This window comes from Podarcis raffonei, chromosome 7 (genome assembly GCF_027172205.1).
Source record: "Podarcis raffonei isolate rPodRaf1 chromosome 7, rPodRaf1.pri, whole genome shotgun sequence".
Lineage (NCBI taxonomy): Eukaryota > Metazoa > Chordata > Lepidosauria > Squamata > Lacertidae > Podarcis > Podarcis raffonei.
Window position 1 is genome coordinate 54195808 of NC_070608.1, and position 14877 is coordinate 54210684.

Consider the following 14877-nt stretch of genomic DNA (forward strand, 5'->3'; position numbering starts at 1 on the left):
GAACCAATTGTAATTGCACCTTACTTGCATTGTACCTTATTGTTGTTTCTCCATAACTTTAGTGAGAGAAAAGGAAGAAAGTAAGAGCTGCATGGCCTCAAACAGACATATTATTGGCTGATATAGTTTGCTGTGGCTGAGAAAGTCTATTTAAGTTCCATTATTTTTTTTAGGGGTCGGGGGCTGAGTTCTGTACCAAAAGTAAAAGCCTAAGGTGCAAGGAAATGTTGCTACAAAATTTAAAGGCTATATAGTGCAGCCATTCTGTGATGAGCTTTTACTACTTGAACTCTTAGCAATCTTTTTAATTTAGGTTCTAATTACCTTTCTTCAAAGACTCCTAATAACATGGGAAAGACTGCTTAATGCTTGCATGTCTTGTCATCTTTTTCATCTAATTATCTTATACAAGTGCCATCTTGAGGTTTTACATCTGCTTAAAAAGGCTTTGGGTTCTAACTAGAAGCAGAGGAACAGTTGCAGTGAAATAGCCCCATACAATTAAGGCTTTAATTCTTACCAGCCTGTAATTTCATGTAGCTGACAGCTGAAGCTAAGCAAAAAATCTGTTTCAGTTTAACAGAATGTCTGGAAAGGAGAGATTGATCTAAAAATCTCCCCTTCATAAATGTGAGCTGGTTCCCTACTAATGGAGTGGAATAATCCTTGATATCTCCAGTTGCTCAGCAATTGAACAGAGGAAGCTAGGGTCATTTTTCTTTCAAACGGATATTCTCTGCTGGCTTTGAAGAATGCATTATGAATACAAGGAATGTGAATGGAATTAGTGAATATTATTACTCAAGCAGATAATTATATAGATGTGCTTTGGAACAGCAAAATATCATTGCTCTTCAACACAGATAGTGTTACAAAGGAAGAAGAAAAATGTTATTAGCTTTACAAAAATGGAGATGGTCTTCAATGGAATGCTGCTGCTAATTTTGCATGGCTTATAGTACATCAAGCCCAATACATCAAGTTCATCCACATTATAGAAATGTGCAGAGTGGAAGGTTTAATTTGTGGCTGCTACTGCAGTTTTAAAGCATTCACTGTTTATGATAACAAACAAGAATTTAAGTGGAAAAGAATGACCAAGCATACATAAAATATTCTGAATGATACAACCCTACATTTCTTTCCCCTTTTTTTGTAGGGAAAAGGTCCACTACACATGTTACATATTTTTCCTAGTATAACTAAGATGCTTTCTATCTAGAAACATCAAAGGCCTGTATCACACAGACACATGTGGCTGCAGCTCCCAGTTGGTACACTTGGTGGCAAACCTGAATATGCTGCCAAGAACTGTGTAAAATTGCCCTGAATCTAGGCATATTATGTCTTTTACAACATAAAAACCCAGCCACATTCAGCATTCAGTATTGGCCTTAATACCACACTATTTATGGGAAATGATAACTTCCATTCAATTACCATCTTGCAATTTTGTGTATTGCACAGTTTTTCTTTCAGGAATATTTCTAAACACACACACTCACACACACACACACACACACACACACAGCCCACCAGACCGTCATCTAATAAGATCAATGCAATGCTGTCCATTGGGCTTTATATAAGATGAATATGAAATTATATATCCTAATTTACCCTAATCATCTGAGGAATGTTCAAAACATGGTGTACTCAAAAATCTGCATTAAAAGAAGTAAAATGTCAAGTGCACTATTTAACCAAAGGAAGGGGTAAATAATGATAATAATGATGATAATTACTAGAGTTGAAGCAGGGGTATGAGATATGGTTTCTAAATTGTTCATCCTCTCTAGTCTGTCTATTATAGATTCAAGTTCTATAGTGTGTGAATGGTAACTTTCGGAATGAAAAAAACGGTCCTTGATTATTGGGCTTGACAAAGTCAAAGGGTAAAATAAGGTACTCATCATATCATGGTACTTGGACTTTAGATATGGAAACTGATGTCTCCCAATCAGAGCTCAAGGGTGACTGGAGATGCTGTGAATGCAAAAATTTTGGAATTTTGGAATGTCATGGTGGACAAGTCTGTCAGTGCCTTTTGGCCACAGAAGCTAAAACTGCAACCTCTTATGTTTAGAACAACAGCCTACCCCTAACTACAGATTAACACCAAATCTTAGATAGAACTGTTAGTCCCTTCATGTGACCTGAAATCTTTTTCAGGCCACTGTGGTTAAACAAAATTGGGTGCCAGATGGACCACTGGTCTTATGCAGCACTGCAATTATTGTACTGTATACAATTTCTCACCCTTGATCTAAGTATTTCCCTATTCCCCAGACTCCCATTGCAGAAGAAATGTAGATTAATCACTACTTGGGGGTGTGTGTTTTTTTTTGTGTGTGTGTGTTTATAAAACTTTACTTCCTCCAGGCATAAATATCTAGGTAATCATATGATCTTCATCTCCACTGAAGCAAGCTGGAGCCTTTCAGACTCTTCTTTTAAAACAGTCTCAGCCTGAGGGCCTACTGATTAGTTTCTTGTATTCTGAAACTTAAAACCCTGGCAGTCACTCATGTTTATTATATAGAAATATATTACAACTAACATATTGCCTCAGCTTTCCTGATGACGTGTAAAGCATACAAATCTTACATCATATCTCATGCAGACATTTTATTACTGATCTATTCATGATGCATTTTCTTAGATTTAAGTTTAAATACATGTTATTAATTTAATGATGATTGACTTATTTATGTTGTTTGATTTGAACTGTATGGCTTCTTTTTTGGAAGCCAGCTTATGAGGGCCCTAAATGGTGGCTTACCTTAAAGAAAGAATTATAATATAGAAAAACTGAATTATCAGTTGCTTCATTTACTCTACAGGATTTTTAAATTTTTTGAACTATGTGGGGACTTGGACAATAGGCACCAGGAATGATCCGTGTTCTCAGAATTCATTCTAACATTTGTTGATACTTCTGTTTTCCCAATACGCCTAGTTCTGTTCATCTATTTGTAGATCACTATAATCAGTCATTTCCAGACTGGCCCCAGGAAATAAGAGATACTCTTCTTACAAACAGTGATACTCTTTCTTTTCTTTTTAAAAAGCAATTTATATTGATAAACTAGCATTTTAGACTCAATATTTTTTTTATCTGTCAATAAGGCAACAAGAGAGATGAGAAAGACTAGTAAGTATATTGCCATGCCATGTATCACCTACTGGAAATGAAGTATAGCAGCTGTTACTCTCAGTGTTTAATCTTTTTATTTTAGCAGTACTCTCTGTTGGCCAAAAGAGAGTGAGTAACAGATTGGAAGCTGCCATTGCATGGTACTATATGTCCTTGACTGTGTAAATTGTTTGAATATGGCAGTTTCCAGTGCTCTCTTACTATCTTCAGGCAGAGAAAGAAAGACGAGGCTGAGACAAAGCCAACAGTTGCCATAATATAGCTTTTCTTTTCTTTTATAATTGGCTGTGAAAGCATAGTAATGACCGAGGCCCAAGAAGATGGCTATTTTCCTCTACCAATAAACCCCCTTCCACTTTATTAAGTCTTTAATTAAAAATAAATACAACCAAAGCACTGCTCTTTTTGCAACACAGGCCTGTGTGTATCTCAGAAGCGTGTGTGTACTCAGAGTACTGTGTGTGTGTGTACTCAGAAGTAAACCTAATTGCATTGAATGGGACCTGCTCCTGGGTATGTATAGGATTGCAGCCACATTTGACCAAACTGTCATTATCCAAAGGTAGATATTACAGAAGAAGATACATTAATTATGAAAAAAGGGTAATTTAAGAATGAAGGACTTGGGTAATCACCTTCTATAATGTAGACACACTCTCTCTCAGGAGGATATTTGTTGGGGTAATTGGGAGAAGTGAAGATGCCTCCTTCTGGGTATTTTGTCCACGTTCCACACTGTACTGTCTTTTGTCCTTCTGACGTGGTTTGCTTTTCTGGTGGGGAAAAGATTACAATAATGATAGCAGATGTAGCTTACACCTTAGTTCTGATTTTTTATATATATATATAAATACCATGGGTCCTATTACCATCTTGTTCATTTTTTAGTCTATGGCAGTTTTCCACCACAGCCGCAGATGCATATGCTTAGAAACTCAGCTGTCAAATATATGTGCCATAGGATCTCCCTTCACAAGAATTACACAAGCAGGTGGGAGAGGAAGCATTCTAGAACCCAAGGCTCTGGTGAAGATTACAATGGGCACAATATTGTTGCATGCCACCCCAATCTCCGAGCAGTGCAAGATTCCAGGGGTTCCAGGTGCTTACCCAGAATTTGTGTTTCCTTCAGAATGAGTCACAGTGGAGACTGTGGTGTCTTTATAATATATGGTTTATATACATATATACAATCTGAACCTATGATGTAGGGCTTCACAGCATTAACACCCCAAAAGTGTCTTGTTTCTCCCATAGCCACAGCCTTGGATTCAAACAATTCTCTGACTCTTTATTGATTCCCACTCAGACAAGAAACTCATTTGGGTGACTATGGGCCAGTCAGTGCCTCTCAGCCTATCCTACCTCACAGAAGCTTTGTGAGGATAAAATGGGGAAAGGGAGACCCACACATACCACCATTGTTTTTTCAAGTGAAGTGGGATACAAATGAATAAAATGGGAGAGTGGAGGTGAAAGGGTAGTGTTTTAGTTTGAAAATTTTAAGATAACATTTTAATTTCCTGTTGATTATGTTGCTTTGAATGTATACTTTATATTTAACTTTCCTCAGTAATGTTTTGTTCTGGATTGTTTTATTTGATGTTTTAATGTGTTGTAAACTGCTTTGAGATTTTTCTTCTTCTTCTTAAAAGTATAAAGCACTATAAAAATGAAACAAATAACAACAGTAATAATTTAAGAATAGATCACTAATTACAAGTATTTTTAGAGAGCTCTCAGAAAAATCTCCCGCATTCCCTACCATCACCTGAAAATTCTAAATGGGCAAACAGTGTTGGATACACTATATTAGATTGATATAAGATTGGACTGCAATGGACTGCTTTGTTTTTTATTATACTTGACTATGAATAGATTTAAATTTAAAGAACACTCTCTGTTCTTGTGGAGATGCTGAATTTGTATTTCCAAGTCAGACAAGAACTCTCATGGATGTAATACTCACTTTATATTTGAGGTGGACAATACAAGCCTTCCAGGTTACAAGCCAGGAAACATGAATTTTAGTGACATAAGTTGTACCTTGTACTTGGGGACAGGGCTACATTGCTTTCTGCATTTTCCAGATCTGTGATTCACTGATTTTATAAATGTAGCCACCACAGATTTACTTTGCCCAGGTGTTTTATGGCTATCAGCTAATCATTTCCTTTTCCTTTCCTTTCTTAAAAGGTGCTCTTGTTTCTTCCTGTGTCCTGGACTTTCCTTACTTCAGACCAGCATTAAATAATCTGATCAGTATGGCCACTATCCATACTATCTGTAAATAAGGAATCTTGTTTACTATGTTTTTAATTATTATTTAAGCCTTAAGTAGGCCTAAGTTTTTTTGTTTTTGTTTTGAAGTTCCATAATCATTTTTAGTTGTCAAGGATGCAAACATTAAAAGAAAATCACTAAGCTGAATAAAAACATAAACATAAACCCAGTTTATGCCTTAAAGGCTTGAATAATTTAAAACACTCTAGATAATGGAAATATTCTCCATAAAAAACATACCTGCTCCTTTTTTTGTTGCCCCAGCCCAATGTAGGATGATAAAACTTGCTACAACTGAAAAAAATAAAGAAATATATTAGTTATAATAATAGATTTGTAACAGCAATCAAAAGAGCTACAGCATTTCACAAATAATAAACAAAGAAGGAGCAATTATTGTATATCTATCTTGTAGTTGCGCTTGGCTATGTGATCTGATTTTTGGATATGAACAGTGTTGAAGATCAAAAGGCACATTGGTGACAGGAACACAATTTAATACTCTTTGATTGAACTGGGTATTAATTTAGATAGAAGTTCCTCATAGTTGTATGCACACTAGAAACCATTACTATTGGTGTTACTTAGATCTGACATTCCACTTGCTCCAAGGACACATTAATTGACTGAATTATCTTATTTGGTCTACTTAAGCCAAACCAAGTTATTAGCATCTGTTTGGTTCACAAACAGGCGAACTGGTGAACTGGTGTACTACAGTAAATTCTCCAGTGACCTCTGTCTTTCAGTATAATTTTAATAAATATTATGGTTTTGTCAACATGGTCTATTCTTGGTCTATTTTTGTAATTGGCCTGTCCACAGGGGATGCTTCTCTGTTGGGCAAAGTGGTGCATAACCCTTCCAAGAGCCCCCCAAAATCTCCAGAGCCATAGTCCAGTCTTTCTCTTGTCACCCACAGTCATTATTAATACATTTCCACTGACTGAGGGGCTTCTTAAATGCTTCTGCCCATCTCTGCTTAGACAATCAAAATAATCACTACTAGCTTGTCACACCCCTGTAACAAGCAATTCTGTCCCAAAGAAATGGCTTGGGTAGGATGGTGAATTGCATTCCTGCCTTATTTCCTATGAGTGCTCAGGCCCTGTCCCTCCCAGCCCACTCCTTTCTTTCAGTCTTTCCTCCCCACAGCCTTTTCACTCCCATCCCGACTCAAAAATCAGTTAAAGCTGAAAAGCGCATTTCAGACTCTTTTCATGTTGTCCTGTGTTATGTATAGTGTCTGTATGTTGACATGTATATTCTTGGGAAAGTATTAACTTAACTTTTAACAATGTTTTAAATTGCACATTAATGATGTTTTGATTTTAATGCACTTTTTTAGCTGTTGTGTTTTGCTTGTGAGAAATCCAGAGAACTCCTGTTTGGGGAGGTGATGTAAACACAGTCAATAAATCAACTCTGTTTACCTTGGAGTAAACTCCATTGAATGTAACAGGACTTATTTCAGAGTAAACATGGTTAGGATTGCACCCTAAGGCAGCCACCAAAACCCATAGAATTGACTTTTTCATGTTGCAACCTGCCCATGACCAACTTTTCTGGGTTGAACCAATTCATTATTCTCCTCTTACATATTCTATCCTCACAAACCTGAGACATAGGCTGACAGTGAATAGCCCAAGTTCACCCAGGGAGATTCATAGATGAGGAATGACTTTAACCCTGGTCTCCTGCACCCTTAGTCCATTTAAAAGCCCTCCATAATCTGGAAAGAAGGCATAGAAGTGAAAAAAATTGGAGTAGGGGGGAACCTTTTTCCATAATGCTGAAAATTTAGAAAGGTGTTCTATGTGGCACCTTTAAGACTAACCTGAGGATTCAGTCCTATCTGGTAGCCATCCCCATAGAATTTAGTGCTGCTGACTTCTGAGTAGTGTGTGGTTATTGTGACATTAACCCACACTAGAAATTGTGACAGCAGGAACCCCTTCTAAAACCAGTGTTAAACATTTTTCAGTTTAGTTAGGTATTAAGGACTTATACAACTGCAATCCTTTTATGTCTACACCTTTGCAAGGTAGGAAGATGGGAAGAAAACCAGAACAACTTGTCTCTTCCCATGTGACCTCCTTTGTCTCGCTCATGTGACCATATTGGCCCCACCTACATGACCTCCTTGGCCACAGCATGCTCCACCAGGTTCAGTAGCTAACTCTACTACTGCTCAGTTCTCAAAAAGTTTGTTGTGTTGCGTCTGGTGCTTTGTAAGTGCCGTTGGAACTATTTTGGTAGCTCGCCTTGTACCTCAGCTAATAAGTGAGAGATCATTTGTGGAGTGTGCCAGTAATATAACTGACTAGACTAAAACATGGACCACAGGAAATCAGTTGTTTTCTGTTAATTAAATATTGTTAGAAGCCTGCTTAACTTGCGGTATTGTGAGCTTAGACGTGTGAATAAGGCCAAGCTGGTTTCCAGCCAGTCCTCGAAGCATGCCTCCAGCAGAAATCCTGTTTAGTGGGGTTTGTACTGGCAGAGCACTTTGGGATCAGAAGCTGACTCAGCAGAGAAAATACTTTGAGATAATGAGGACTTAATAAGAAGGAAGAGCATAACCACCATTTCTGTAAGCCGCAGCATCTGCTGCTGTTACTCCATACATTCAGTTTACTGAATATCATTTGCATGAGCAATTTGCAAATGATACTTGGAAGTTTTTGTTTCTTATATAAATCCTGCATGATTGTCAACATACTTTTTCTTCAGAGATGGATTGCTGCAATGCATGAGGCTCAGTAAGCCTTCAGAGCTGTTACCATTTGAAACATGAGCACAATGAAGTTACCCATTTACTCATGTGTATTTTATGTGCAAAGAAATAAGAAATTGATTCTGTGCTTATTGAAGGCACTACATAGTATGTCTTTTCTAGATAAGGGTTCACATATTTGTGAATCAGTGCAGCTGCAGTTTGAGGGCTTGAAAAATTGGTCACTCTATGGTGCATTTAGCACATTTAGTTCTCCACAATCCCTATTACAAGCAAGGTGGTAATCATGTGATGGCGTAGTTAATTGTTGTTATATTTGATGAACAAAGACTAGGAGATGTACTTGTTTCTTCAAGGTCATCCAATGAGCAAATTTAACAAAGCCTCCATCAGTCAGGCCATATCAATTCTACTGCCTCCAAGCTAGTGGACATTTGGATAAAATGAGAAGAAACTACTGAAGATACACATTATCCTGAGCACTCATTCATCCTTTGTGGGTACCAAGAAACATTGCTAGACATGCTTTAGGAAGACTCAAACTTGGGTTTAAATAAATCAGATAAAATATTAATTGTACCTGCCCTGATCATACAGACACACTAGTTTCTAGAGTCTTGAAGTGCTGAGTCTTGATGGAGCACCTTTCCATCCTTTCTTCCATCTCTGCACTGTTCCAGTCAAGATGCATGTGTGCCCATACCCTGCTAGAGCCCAAAACCTTTATCTTAAGATACACATATCTTAGACCAGAGAAACTATATTTCACATTTGTCACATGGATGCCACTAACAATGATGGCTTCGATCTTAAGATAAATTAACTTACTGAACATCACAGAAAGAAAGTTTTTCGTTGCCTCTTCTCCCCTGCAGCCACCTACAATCCACTCCCCATAAAAAACCCCTCTCTGCAGGGTTGGGGGCCCTTTCTGAATAATATTGGGGCATCAGCTATATTAGCAGTTCAAAATATAGTCACACCTCATTTTACGCAGTGTGGGGTTGTCCTACGGGTGCCAATTTAAAAGCAGTACTGTGACTTTCATAACGATTCAGCAGAAACAAGAGAACTTATATATATTCTCTGTCTGTCTGTCTGTCTGTCTCTCACACACATACACAGATGAGCATGTCCGTCCCTGTCCCCCCGCCCCCCCCAAAAAAAATACTTAGATGAATAGTGTTTGACAGAGGAATGCTCAGCCTGGAAAAGTCTCACACAGGAGTTGAAACCTTAAACATAGTTTCAAGACAACATTTGGAGATGTCACACTAAAGAAACAGTCAGTGCACTGGCTACAAGGAGACCTGAACTCAGGCCTCTGTTCATTCACAAAGCTCACTTGGTGATCTTGGACCTGAGTTCCTTGGAGGCAGGGCAGGATAAAAAATGTAATTAATAAATATTAACAACTTGGCAGTTTCACATACCTCGTCCAACCAACTTCAGACTATGCCTTGAAACTGCATCCTAAATGGCTGCAGAAGTGAGAAGGATGTCAGGGGACTATGTAGCCAATAAGTGTCCATGATGTCACTCCGAATTGCAGTGGTCCTGCTAGATGGCGAAGACTGTGTTCATTTAGTAGCGCTCTCTCTCTCTCTCTCTCTCTCTCTCTCTCTCTCTCTATATATATATATATATATAGTTTGCCTTTTGATATAATGTGTGGCATCCTTGAAAGAGAAGCACTGCCTTCAGGTGGCATAGCTGGATTCTATGCCACAAAGGTTAGTTAGCACTCTAGGACAACCTAGCAGCAAGGCCAATTCATAACTCTGTAAGACATGGGCAAAACTCTTCATTTAGCCGATGTGTAATTTCAAGCACATATCTTTTGCTGCCTTGGAGTCCCAAAACACTTTTTAGAAATTCTGTGGCATAGGAATTGCTTCATGTCATTTTAGAAATGCAGAGACCGGGACTCATAAAACTTATGTGACCTGCTGGAGGCCACAGAACAAGGGGAGGGGTAAAATAGGGACTATATTCCAGTTGCATTGTTCTAATAGCTGAAAACATTTGTTCCAGCATGCCTGACATAACTCCAAAGAGGTCAGACTGGAATGCATATGCCAAGTTACTCAAAAAGTTTTACATGATTTCTAATAATATAGGAAAATGAAGGCATAATTCTTAGCAGTGTGCAAAACATTTTCATTTCCCTAAGCAACACTTTTTGGTCATGTACAGCCAGTGATGTTTCAAAAATTCCAGAAAAGTAAGGAACAGTGCTGTTCTTGGAAGAAGATATTTTGAAGAATGCATTGTGAATTGGTGGCTTTAAAGTCAATGTTAACAGAGAGTGTGTGTGTGCAAAGCCATATAATAAAATGCATTATGTCATGTGCCCTCTCATGCATGCTTAACACCATTCATTAACATGAATTGGGATGGATACCTCAATTCTAATTGCAGTTAGTCACCATTCATTTTAATAGACTTCCACATAAAATACCAATGACTGAGTCCTGAGTTTAACTACATCAGATGTTGTGGCCTTGCACCCTGATCCAAAAACTCATGAACTTGGTCATTAAGTCTGCATGGAATCACAACCTCAGTTAGTTCTGGAAGTCAACTCCTGAAAATTATAAAACTGAAGGGTATCATACAGTTATTTCCACCCACATCTGAAAAATGGGCATAATGGTGATTTACTGTTGCAGGTACAATAAAAGGAACACTCACATCCTATTAAATTGAATGGCAGAATTTTCTTTCATTCTAATCAAATGGAGCTAGATAGCACAAACCCATTTGCACATTAAAAAGTACTGTAGATGTTATGCATTCCTATTAGCTACTAGGCAACTGAACGCTAACAACTTGGCTGTGGTTATACATAACTGATTTTTTAAATTAATTCCATTCACATGATTAGAAATGTACTAATACAAAATCTATCTTCCCTTATTTTGATTACTTTTTCTATGGCCTCCATCAAAAAGGCAAGCTGTGCAGCAAATGGGGAAAGGGACAGTCTGCTATCTTGACACAGAAGTCCCATTCACTGAGCTTTAAAAGAGGTAAAACAAGAGTTGTTCTCATTGGGTCATCCTTGTCACTATTTCCCCACATTCCACACTGCTCAGGAAGCTTAGATTTTGTGTGTGCAGTTTGTGTAGACTCCGTGCCTTCCTGCTCATTATTTAGATACAACTTAAGTCAATTTAAGACACGAACAGGGCAAATAAGCAGAAGACAAAGGAAAGTTCCCTGGCCATTACTAATGTTCCAAACTATTTTGATACTTCACAAAGAAAACAGATATCAGAGGCATTTTACACAATGTTTGTGGGCACACTCACATAAGATTAAATTGGCTTAAATCCTAGTAGTTGGTCTCAACTGCGTGCCCTCTGTATGTCAATACGTGCATGCCCTCCACTTTTGTACTATTCTCTCTTTAAAAAAAACAACCAAAACTGTCCACTATTAATGAATTGTGTGTATGTGTGTGGAACCACTCATCTCCCTTCCATTACTGTAACTTTTGCTTAACTGCAATGTGCTTAACACAATGTGCACACAATAACAACTTTTTAAAAAAATTTAAAAATCCAGTTAGTGAAATAAGTCCAAGAAAGATTGCTGCTCCAAAACTGGGTGAATCAACAATCACCAACTTGAGTCCAAATACTTGGATTTCATCCTTCCGTGATGATGACTACAACAACTACTGTCCGAATTCAGTACTGGCACTAATCCCTAGTAATTACAGCAATCAATGAGTTTATACTTCGGATTAATGCTGATGTCCTAGAACTGGCACAGAAGATGGATGTGTCATTTTGGTTTGGTCAAAATCGCAGCATCAAACCTGAAATGGGGCTGAAGAGTTAGAAAATGTAGAGGGCTCTGGACCCATTTACATGGAAGTAAGCTCCACTGGTTTCAATGAGACTTATTTCCAAGTTAATGATTTAGGACTGCAGCCAGACTGGTAAACGTCTAATCTCTGCCCCTACACAATTACGTGGTTAAGTCCCATCGATTCCAGTGCTGCTGACTTCTACCGTAAGGGAGCTTACCGCGGCCTGAAACCTCAATAGCTCAAGGAGGGGTGGGGGCAGGTAAAGAGAGTTTTGCAGGGCATCCTTCTTTCTCTCTCCCCCCCCCCACCTCTTTCTTTTACGCATGACTTTGAAAGCTACAAGCTCTAGGATTGGAACCTCCTGAACTCCATCCTAGTCAAAACAAACAAATCTTCAGTAGCTACATTTTAAAAATTTATTTATATTTTTTTAATGCGGGGGGGGGGGCGGAGGAGGAAAAGGAGGGGAGTATTTACACCTACGCCATTAAGGTTTCCGCACCTGATTCCTCTACTAGTTGGGTCACACACAATGCTCTCTGCCCAAGAAGGTGGTGGCGGCGGCCAATGTGGGCAGCGGGCAGCACAGGGCACGGTTGGCCCTGAGGGATCCGGCGGAGATCTACTTACTGTGAAACAAGCTGCGCCCATGGATCATGTCTGTTCCTTACACAAGGGGCTTCGATCTCCACTAATTCCATTTAGAGACGAGAGGGCTTCCTGCGGTGGGAAGAGGAGGGAGACCCGAGCAGCAGCCTGAAGCCCACGCGCGCTTCGCGCTGAACCCAAGTGGATCAGCGCCCCCGTCTCTCCAGCTCTTTCTCTCCTTTCCCCTCTCACCGTCGTCTGGCGATGATCAGCCCCCCATCTCCATCCCCTGGCTCCGGAGCGGCCAGCATCGCATCCTAGCAGCAGCAGCAGCAGCAGGAGCAGCAACAACCACCACAGGGAGTCTGCATAACTGGCCGAGAAGGGCAAGGCGGGGAAGGGAGAGCAAGAGCCCTCGACGCACAAGCTCCACTTCCAGAGATCGCAGTCCACCACCGGCAGGAGCCACTAGGCTCGAGAAAGTGAAGGTGGGGGGGGGGAGAGGGTTCGTCTCCTCTCCTCCTTTCCAGGCTCCCCCCCTTTAATCACCAGTTTCATACAACACCAAAAGCAGCCCCAAGTATTTCCTGGAGAATTTCGAGGCCAACCTTTCCCGGCCCTGGAGGTTCTTTTGATGCATCGAGGGGGGGGTGAGCGATGGGTCCGTCATCAGTTCCTTGATCTCGCTTCTCGGACGGGCAAGGTGGTGGGAGAGACACCCAAAGAGGGGAGAGGCTAGAGCTGAGGGGAAGGCAGCAAAAGGGGGTAGAGGGTGGAGGGGGGTGGAGGAGAAAGAGTCACCCAAGGAGGGGCTTAAGGATCTCTGCGCGCCATTCAGTTACAGCCGAAGTCTTTCCAAACCGGCCAAGTCCATTTTGCCTCCCTTGCGACACAGGATCAAGCCGGAGCGGAGGGTTGGAAGAAGCCCATCGCTCAGCAGCAGCAGGGCAGGAAGAGAGGAAGAAGGAAAGGAAAGCCGGCCCGGGGGGGGGGGTGTCCTCTTCAACAGTCCAGGACAATAATCTGGGTGTGTGTTGTTTCCCCCTAGAGATCCTCCTAAGTGGCGAAGGGCGAAGAGAAGCCAGGAGAGTCGCGGAGATTAAAAAGAAAAGATTAAAAAGAAAAAAGAGGGGCCGCCTCCTCTCTGGTCGCCCTTTAACTTGTGCCTTGCTCTTCACCACCACCTCCTCCTGCTGCTTCCCCCTTTGCCAATTTAGACCAGGAATCTTCCTGCGAGCCGCAGTCCCTCCATTTGCAAGCGCGCAGGATGCTGTCCGGGGGTGAGGATGGCTGGGGGATGGGTGGGTGGGTGGAAGCTGCAATAAAAGTTTCGCTGTGGATCCTCTGGCGGCTGATCGCACGCTTGCCTCTTCCCCTCACTCCAGAGATAGGCGAGGAAGGGGGGGAGGGGTCCTCTCTCCTACCCGCTTAGGTAGGCGCCTTTCTCCGCCGCCGCCGCCTCTTCCCCATCAAGGCAGCACCATCCCAAAGACGGCGAGCGCGCTCCGGCAGCAGCAGGAGGAGATGCTGGTCAAGGGTGAGAAAGGAGGCGGCGAGGAAAAGGGGGCATCTAGAGACCTAGTGCGGGAGCTGGAAGGGGACAGAGATGCCCTCCCCCCCGGCAGGGCCCAACTTCCTTCTTTCTGGCTCCTGCCAGCGGCTCCCACAGCTGCTGCCAAGGGCAAAGTCCGCAGTACCAGCTTCTTTCACACACAAGGATTTCCCAGCCGGCAGACGCCGCCGCCGCCGCTGCTTCCTTCTCGATCTCCCTCTCCCACTGGCAAAGGCATCCACCCAGGAAGAAGAGGGAGGCGGGAGAAGAGAGAGGTGACTGAAAATAAAATCGTTTGATAGTTAAGGAGCAGAAGGGAGGGGGAACCATGCACCCCTTTTCGACCTCATCCTCCTCCTCCGGCTGCTGCAGCTCCTCCTCCTCCAACACCTGCTGCTTCCAAAGCTGATGCAGAGAAGGGGAAGAGTCTCTCTTCTGTTCTAGATGCCACTAAGAGAGGATGGGGGTCCTAAGCGCAGGAGACAACCTGCAAAGCAAGCCCTGTTTGAGCGCGGGAGGGATGGACTTGAGGCAGACAAACCAGGGGGCCTTTCCAAGCCCTCTTTCCCCTCCCGTAAATGCTTCCGACTGCACTTCTGGTTGCAAAGGGCTCCGCGGCTCTTGAAACCTAAATCTTCCTGCTGAAGTAGTAAGCCCTGCGGATTTCCATGGGCGCTTACGCCCAAGTAGGGGGATCTCAGCCGAAATCGGGCAGCTTGCTTTGGAAGAGGACTTGATGC

At 41.5% G+C, this 14877-nt stretch overlaps 1 protein-coding gene across 5 annotated transcripts in view; it reads right to left on the bottom strand.

Moving 5' to 3' along the window:
* Window positions 1–14657, bottom strand: part of NETO1 (neuropilin and tolloid like 1) — a 104512-nt gene extending 89855 nt beyond the window's left edge. For 2 of the 5 annotated variants that reach the window (XR_008331519.1, XR_008331520.1), the window contains exons 1-3: window positions 12628–14646; window positions 5681–5734; window positions 3793–3930 (exon numbers count right to left, since the gene is read on the bottom strand). Coding sequence is in view for 3 of the 5 variants with exons in the window: in XM_053396630.1 (XP_053252605.1) it covers window positions 3793–3930; window positions 5681–5734; window positions 12628–12655 (220 nt within the window). In the remaining 2 variants the exon portion in view is untranslated. Of the gene's footprint in view, window positions 1–3792; window positions 3931–5680; window positions 5735–12627 lie in introns of all 5 variants that reach the window. The other 3 variants (XM_053396630.1, XM_053396629.1, XM_053396632.1) reach the window with 3 other exon arrangements.
* Window positions 14658–14877: the final 220 nt, after the last annotated feature.